Source organism: Lycium ferocissimum, chromosome 6 (assembly GCF_029784015.1).
Source record: "Lycium ferocissimum isolate CSIRO_LF1 chromosome 6, AGI_CSIRO_Lferr_CH_V1, whole genome shotgun sequence".
Lineage (NCBI taxonomy): Eukaryota > Viridiplantae > Streptophyta > Magnoliopsida > Solanales > Solanaceae > Lycium > Lycium ferocissimum.
The window spans coordinates 56,712,617-56,721,139 of record NC_081347.1 but is presented as its reverse complement, the minus strand read 5'-3'; the positions used below and the strand labels follow the sequence as shown (position 1 = coordinate 56,721,139).

The 8,523-nt window shown below is 36.8% G+C and overlaps 1 protein-coding gene across 1 annotated transcript; it reads right to left on the bottom strand.

The window, feature by feature from the left end:
* Positions 1 to 5,685: 5,685 nt before the first annotated feature.
* Positions 5,686 to 6,473, bottom strand: LOC132060831 (basic leucine zipper 43-like). Its single transcript, XM_059453738.1, has one exon. It carries the CDS (start codon positions 6,432 to 6,434, stop codon positions 5,883 to 5,885), a length of 552 nt encoding a protein of 183 aa, XP_059309721.1. The 5' UTR covers positions 6,435 to 6,473; the 3' UTR covers positions 5,686 to 5,882.
* Between the last annotated feature and the right edge of the window lie 2,050 nt (positions 6,474 to 8,523).

Sequence of the window (8,523 nt, the reverse complement as noted above, 5' to 3'; positions counted from 1 at the left end):
TGTTGTAAAATTTATCGTAAATAATATATATTTTTTGCATATTTAGTCTTTAAATTTATCGTAAATAATATATATTTTTTGCATATTTTTTCACTTTCACGAACAAATTCTGTGCGTGAAAGGGTTAAATATGTTTGTTCCACTTTCACGCACAGATTTCAGGGTTTGGGTGTAAGTTTTTGAACTTTCACGCACAGAATTTGTGCGTGAAAGTGGAAAAACATATTTAACCTTTCACGCACAGAATTTGTGCGTGAAAGTGGCAAAACTATTTTACCCTTTCACGCACAAATTCCGTGCGTGAAAGTGTAAAAAAAATTTTTCCCACTTTCACGCACAGATTTTAGGGTTTAGGTTGAAGTTGTTCCACTTTCACGCACAGATTTTGTGCGTGAAAGTGTACAATACGATTTTTGCACTTTCACGCACAAAATCTGTGCGTGGAAGTGCAACAACCCAACCCTTCAGGTACAAGCTGCATTATTTGCGCGTTTTGTATTGCGCACCAATTTAATGCGCACTATAAGTATTGATTTGACAACACACCACGCATGACAATTTCAGGAATCTATGACACATAAAGGCTTGATTTGACAATACGTTGCTGTATTTTTTGACCGTTTTGTATTGCGCACCAATTTAATGCGCACTATAAGTATTGATTTGACAACACACCACGCATGACAATTTCAGGAATCTATGACACATAAAGGCTTGATTTGACAATACGTTGCTGTATTTTTTGACCGTTTTGTATTGCGCACCAATTTAATGCGCACTATAAGTATTGATTTGACAACACACCACGCATGACAATTTCAGGAATCTATGACACATAAAGGCTTGATTTGACAATACGTTGCTGCATTATTTGCGCGTTTTGTATTGCGCACCATTTTAATGCGCACTATAAGCATTGAGTTGACAACCCATGACAATTTCAGGAATTTATTTAACTTGAAGGCTTGACGAGTGAAAAACTCATCAATTGCATAGGCCTAAGTCTTACAAGTCATAAAAAAAAAAAATCAAACTTCATTCAAAAAATGTCTCAAAATGCTTCGCGTGTTAAGGTTTCACTATTTTGGGATGGAGATATCGTCGAGGACAATTACTCCATTCGTTATAGTGTCAAACCAAAAGCCCATGTTAAATTTCCAACAACTTTAAGTTATGAAACACTAGTCGGTTACTTGCACGAAAGAATGAAAACTACACCCACTGAGTTTGGAATCTCAATAACTGGCAGATATCCACAAACAATATCAAACGGTGTAGTGCGTTATGGCATGCACAATATCAACGATGATGAATCTTTGAGTGATTATTTGGGATCGCCGGAAGAATATCGTGATTTAGTATTCATTAATGTTCTTGAGATGTATGTTGAAAAGATACCTCGAGAACAAGTCCCTCAAGTCCAGCCTATTCATGGTAACACTTATGGGGACTTTAGTTCTTATGGAGACATTTTGAGTGGTCAAGTGCCGCTGGAAAATCTAAGCCAGCAATTTAATCAAGCTCACAATGAAAATTGGTAAATATGGTTTTGTTATATTATTATTATATGTAGTAGCATGTGTTTGTTGTATGAATTGGTAAATAACCAGTTTTCAAATCTTTATAGGAACTATTCTCAAAACTCACCAGTGGTACCAAATATGGATGTTGGTCAATCCTCTCAGTTTGGTGGAGTTGATCATTCTCCACACCATGACAGTGCTTATGAACAACAGTAAGTTCATCACCTTGATATTAAATTATCTATATATATGTATGATGTTGGTATTTAAAATATGTTACTTTTTATGTAGGAGGATGAATGCACTTAATAATGAAGATTTTCCTAATTATTATGAGTCATCATCAAGTGATGACGATGAAATAGCTAATAATGTAGAGGTAACCGATGATGAAGACGATGATGATGTTCAAGTTGGTATGACCAACAATATTCCTCAAAGCCAAAACCAACAACAACCAATGCACCACCACGTACCACCACCGATGGCTGAAAACCCAACTTCTGAAAGCCCAATTCAGTGGCATTCTAACAATATCCCTTATCTTGATAGCCTGCAGGGTCGTGATGATGCATTTGTCTTCACAAGAGAAGATTATGATAGTCGCTTAAAAACCTGGATTGAACCTAAGGATCTCAACAAAGATCGATGCTACCTTGCAAAGGGAATGTTGTTCGCATCCAAAAAAGCTTTGCAACGGGCTGTCAAAATTTATTGTTTTAAGGACATGAGAGAGTTTAAGGTTGATCAGTCAACCTCAAAGATATGGAGGCTAATTTGTAGACGACGGTATCAAGGCTGTGAGTGGTTGCTTCGGGGAATTGTTAAGCCTGATGGTATGTGGGCTATCACAAAATTTCGCGAAAGACACACTTGTGATATGGAAGAAAATCGAGCAGATCATTATAATTTAGATACAAACATGATTGCTCAAGTGTTACTTAAAGACATTGCCGAAACGCCAAGGTAACTTATCCTACCTAGTACATTATATGTCTTATATCAATTGAAAGATCATTACTAAATGTTGTTTGTTTAAACTTGTGCAGGTTCCCCATTAAAGATTGTATTCGAAACGTTCAAGCCGTATATAGTAAAACTATAAGCAACAGAAAGGGATTTCTCAGGCGTAGACGCGCTTTTGAGATGGTCTTTGGAAATTGGCATACTTCTTTTCGATCGCTGCCAAGGTATATGGCAGCTCTACAACATTTTAATCCTGGTACTGTTGTAGAGTGGCGACTTATAGAGGGTAAAATCTTCAACTTCGTATTTTGGACATTCAAACCATGCATTGATGGTTTTGCTCACTGCCGACCAGTGATATCCATAGATGGTACGCATGTATATGGTGCCTACGACATCAAGCTCCTAATTGCAATAGGAATGGATGCCAATGGGTCAATATTTCCTCTTGCTTTCGCAATTGCCGCTAACGAGAGCAACGACACATGGGGGATCTTTTTGACCCATTTGAAAACTCATGTTATTAAGGATCGTACCGGCATATGCGTGCTGTCTGATCGTCATAAAGGCATATTGCACAATATGGATAATTTACCGGGGTGGCAGCCTCCCTTTGTTTACCATCGATATTGTTTAAGGCACTTGAAGGCGAATTTGCAATCAACGTTTCACAATGGCACTCTAAACAAATTGATGTGGGGGGCTGCGATGGAGCATCAACAACGAAAATGGGCTGCAAAAATGGATCTGATCAGGTCAGTGAGTGAACCCGCATACGTTTGGTTGATGAAGCTCGATGTTGAAAAATGGACGCTTCATGCTGATGGAGGAAAAAGATGGGGCATGCTCACAACAAACAGCTCAGAGTCTTTCAATGGCTTGCTGAAATCTGCTCGAGGACTACCTGTCACCGCAATGGTGAGAATGACTTTCAAGCAGGTGGTGGAGCGATTTGTTGTTAGGACAAGGCAGGCCAGAGCGATATTAGCCGACGGCGGGACATGGATGCCAAAGCCCTTCAAAACTATGGAGCATTATAGACAAAAATGTGAGCGTCACCAAATGACCGAGTATGACCCAATTCAACATGTGTATGAAGTTAGGACGGGTTATTATAACGGTAAGGGTGGAAACGTGCATACCGTTTATGAGGCAACAAGAATATGCACTTGTGGTAAGTGGCAAACGTACCACGCCGTGTTCTCATGTCAAGTGCTTCGAGAGAATGAGAAAAACGGTAACAAATTATGTGGCGGGGGAATACAAGGTCCAAAGTTACCTTAGAGCATATTCCGGCCAATTCCACCCACTTGGTAATGAAGCTTATTGGCCAAACGAGCCGTTTTCGATGGTTGCTAACAAGGATTACATTAGAAAATTAGGCATTAACTCACGGAGTCGTAGACCCAATCAAATGGATGTTAGTGAAAGAACTTACTCTCGCAAGTGCTCTATATGTAAGCAATATGGCCATGACAAGCGTTCGTGTGGGCAACAAGGCCGTGGTAGTACAAGCACGTCTCGAAGTAATAGAGCCTCTAGAACTTGAAGATTGTATTGTTATTGTAATTGTAATTTATTATTGTATTGCTTTGAATTAGTATTGTAATTAAATGGAATGAATTATTTTTTAATTAGTATAAACCTCTCGTATTGGATGAATTATTATTAAAACACTTAAATCAAAACCCTATAAATATTACAAGTTTCAAAACTTGCTTCGGGGCACTTTAGAATCCCTAAAACGACGATCCAAACGTTTAGGTGGACTTGATGTAATGAGCCGACATTATTGTACGCAAAAAAGATATTAAGTTTTATATAAAATATTGATATTTTAGAATTTTGAAATATGACTAATCTTTGCCCAAAGTATGGAAAAAAACGTGTTTGGAAAGGTAACGCAAAAAAAAAAAAAAAAAAACAGTTCAGCATATTCACGCACGAATTTCGTGCGTGAAAGGGCCAAAGTGAAATTTCGCACTTTGTCCTTTTCACGCACGAAATTCGTGCGTGAATACTACTAATGGATTTTTTTTTTTTTTTTGCACTAGTTTGGTTCAACTTTTTATTTTTTGTGCTACTTAAGTCGCAGATTCGAATAGACAGTGGATATATCTGTAACATATTATTTGAGAATATGTGATTTTGCTAACGCAATAGACGTTGAAAGATAGAAGGAAAAAGCAACCAATGACACCTGAAGAATGGATTCTTCTGTATAGTCCACAAACCACAAATGTACTGGCTGATTTGATGTCCGTTGTGCTCACAAAAAGTGAAAAACAGTAGCAGCTGGATCATAGTGGATTTGCCTTTTCAAATGTTTTGCTTCTTATAGTAGTCCTTGATGAATTATCAGCCACCATTACCAGCAGCTCCACCTCCATTTGTCTTGTTGCTTGTGCTATTTGTGTGCAAAACCGGACTGATGATGCGGCCCTGCCCTTTTGCTGACTTCAATTTACCCAGCCTCATTCTCTTAATTTGTACACTATGCTTTTTTTTTTTTTTTTCTTTTTTCTATAACCTTGTTTGTTCTTCTATTGATATGTAAAAGAAAATGTTTAACTGATGATGCTTTCAGTTTGCCAACCTGCCAAATCTTTTGATAGTTATTTTCCTGTTAAGAGTTACGATTTTCCTTTCCTTGCCACATTATATGTGGTTAGGGCTGACAAAATGGTTTTAAAAAACAAGTAACCATCCGATTTGACCTAGTATTAAATATGGGTTGGATAATTGACCATTTAAAAATGGATCATAATATCCATATTATCTACTAAAATATGGACATCCAGATGGATAATATGAATGTTCATATTATCAATACTCATTTGTCTGCTTGTTATTTTTCATGAATTCTTGTTTTCTGGTAGGCTAAGCTTAATTTGGCTTTTAGCTTGTGCTCTCACCTGAGTTTTTGCTTTCATACTATCCGTGGTTAACCCATTTTTTAATCCGTGTTAAATATGGGCGGATCGGATATTTTATCCCTTTTTGGTTAACCCGTTTTCGACCCGCTCAATATCCGAGCATTTGCCACTCTCATAGGTGGTTATTAAATGACTGATGTATGTAGTAAGCTAATCATGGTGACGTTGATTTGTTGATCATGAACTACTGGTGTTTTCGTTTTCATGGATTTTGATTCTAGTGCAGACAGCGAATTACGCGGAGGGAGGAAAGGTCCAAATTAACGGAAAACATGACGTTATGCTTCACATTCAACTAAAGACTCATAACTGGCATTCAGGTAAAAGAGAACAACATGGTGAAGGAAAAACATGGAAAATATCTCCAGCTCAATCTAATTTTCTCCTTCCTTATCTCTGAATCCTTAAAGTTAGTAAAGCAAATCATACTTTCAGAGAAGCAAATGAGTAAAATTTTCTATCTGGTGGATTGGTTTGATGATTCAGCCTTGAGATGATGAACCTCGTCCAGGTCACTGAAAGCATCGAAAGGACTATCAAGTTGAATGTCTGTAATCATTCGACGAAGATCAGTGGCCTCATCCTTGAGCTGCCTATTCTCTTGAACGACTTTCTCATGAGATTCCGAGACGGTGTTTAACTTATTGATCAGATTTTGATTCTCTGTTCGTAGACGAAGCACTTGAGACCATAGTTCATCAAGGTGCCTCTGCTTCCTCATCCTTGATCTTCTAGCTGATTCCCTGTTTGATATCATTCTCCTCTGCTTTCGTTCATCGATGATTCTATGTTGTTGTTCCTCCGATTCATCAGAGGTTGAGTTACTGCTGATGCATGATGGCTGTGTACTCATGAAGTCTTGAATAGGAAAAGAGGCCTGATAATTTGATATATTGTTATTGGTTAAGAATGTGTTGAATTGGTATGGTAAGTTTTTGTGCATGAAGGTGTAATCAATGGGAAGTGATGAGAGATTTTCTGGAGCTAAGTAATGCTCTGATGAAATCATTATTGATTGTATTTGGAATAAGCTTTGGTTTTCAGATAAAGCTATTAAGGACTTAAGGTAAGTTATGGGGAGGTTTTATAGGAGCAAAAGGCTTGAAAAGTGCGCCAGATTAAACAATGAGTTAGCTGTACTGTGATGAGCTTGATGATAGCAGATAATAAAATATTCATTTATGAAGCACAATGAAAGATAAAAAAATAAAAATAAAAAAGGCATCATCAACTCTACCTATATGTAATCACCGTCGGTTCGAAGTCGAGATAAAGGAGGCGGGTTATGGTAAGTTGATGATTAAGATTTTCAGGTGAGCCACATATTGCGTATTTACCGCTTTCGAGTATTTGAAATTCGATTTATGATTCGTCGACTTATTTCATATCATGGTTTAGGCGTTAAAATGAGTGAGGTTTACTCACTATCCTAAAAATAGTTAAACTATGAAAAGAGATTTAGGATACATACAACCGACCCCAATTAATTTGTAATGGAGACAACGTTGAAGCATATATATAGTAGCATAGTTGGTTTCAAGTCCAGAGTTGTGGTAAGTTGATGACCGACCAAAAACTATTTATACTATATTAAAATAATTTAGATAGCCAACCCCAACTAGTTTTGGATTGAGACATAGTTGATGCATATTTAATATAGAAAGACAAGGGGTCATGTAGATGCATGTATGTATGATGTATGCATCCGCACCATTTAATACATGCATATCATGAAATCTTAATGAAGGTGGAGTTTTTGGAGAATTGCCAAACAGTACATGTAATGATACTTAAAAGGAAGAAAAGTTTGTGATGATTGGGACAGGAATTATTTAAGCTAGGATTGGATTATTGGAATGGGAGAAGAAAATAGTTCAAAGTCAATCTTAGAAAAAGCTATATGCAATTTGGAAAACATATTTAAGTTTCACGGCCAATAGCAATTGTGAATTGATGACGAAATCTAGGTCAATTGAAAGTTATAAACTATTTAAAGCATGAAATTTGATGATTACTTTAACAATGATAAGTCGAACGGCACTTGAGATTGAGATAAAAGGGACCGATGAGAAATGTGTAATAGTCTATGATATAGTATTGTTTAAAATCATAGCCCCTCAATGTTGTCTTCTTAGCTCTTATTCAACTTCTCATAATTAGCTGAACTGTTGTCTGTGTGATCAAGCTTCTAAAGTCTGCTTCTTTTGAAAAGTGTTTTGAAAAAGTATTTTTGGAGAGTAGCAGCTCGTGTTTGGCCATTCAATTTTAAAAATATTTTTATCAAATATCAGAGCAGTAATTTGTGTTTGGTCAAGGTTCTAAAAGTGCTTCTAAAAAAAGCTACACTTTTTAGCTTTCAAAAAATAATTTTTACTACTCCCAAAAGCACTTATTTTTTCCTTAAAAGTTTGGACAAACACCTCACCTTACTTACTATAATAAGTACTTTTGACTTTCCAAAAACTTGACCAAAAAGACTATTAGCTGAAGCACAAAAATTGACTTGCATATTTAGTGAGCTTCTTTAGTAGTTACCCTTGGCTTGCTATTTCATCCCCCACCCTCCAAACAAACAAAAAAGGTTAGTGCACTAAGCTTCCGCGAATGTGCATAGTTTGAAGAAGGACCGAACTACATTGGATCTATTATTTCTACGAGAGATTGTTTTCACGGATTCATCTCATGATATGGCCTCTTGGTCATACGATGACAACTGTTCCCGTTGCACCAAAAAGGGTGGGACAAGTCTTTTAGACAGAAAACCGTACAGTAAAAGTTAGCATGCATGTAAAAGTAAGAGAGTATACTATTTTCTAATTATCATCTTTCTCGGCTGTTGTTCCGGGCGAGCACTCTCTTTTCTTACAATTAGTCTAGATGAGTACAATAGTAAAGCTTTTTAGTAGGTCTTTCTTTGTTTTTATTTGAGGAAAAGCCAAGTAAATGTAGGTAGAAGTACCTTTCTGAAACATTATGGAGTGATGAGCCCACATATGCATCAGAGTGAGAACTATGAGGTACTATTCTATACCTATAGGCTATAGACTACATAAATCACTGGCCTCTGGTGGAGGTACTTGTTTTCATCTTTTTTAATT

Excerpts from the sequence above, each read along its gene's own strand:
- LOC132060831 (XM_059453738.1), bottom strand. The coding sequence starts at position 6,434 with ATGATTTCATCAGAGCATTACTTAGCTCCAGAAAATCTCTCATCACTT.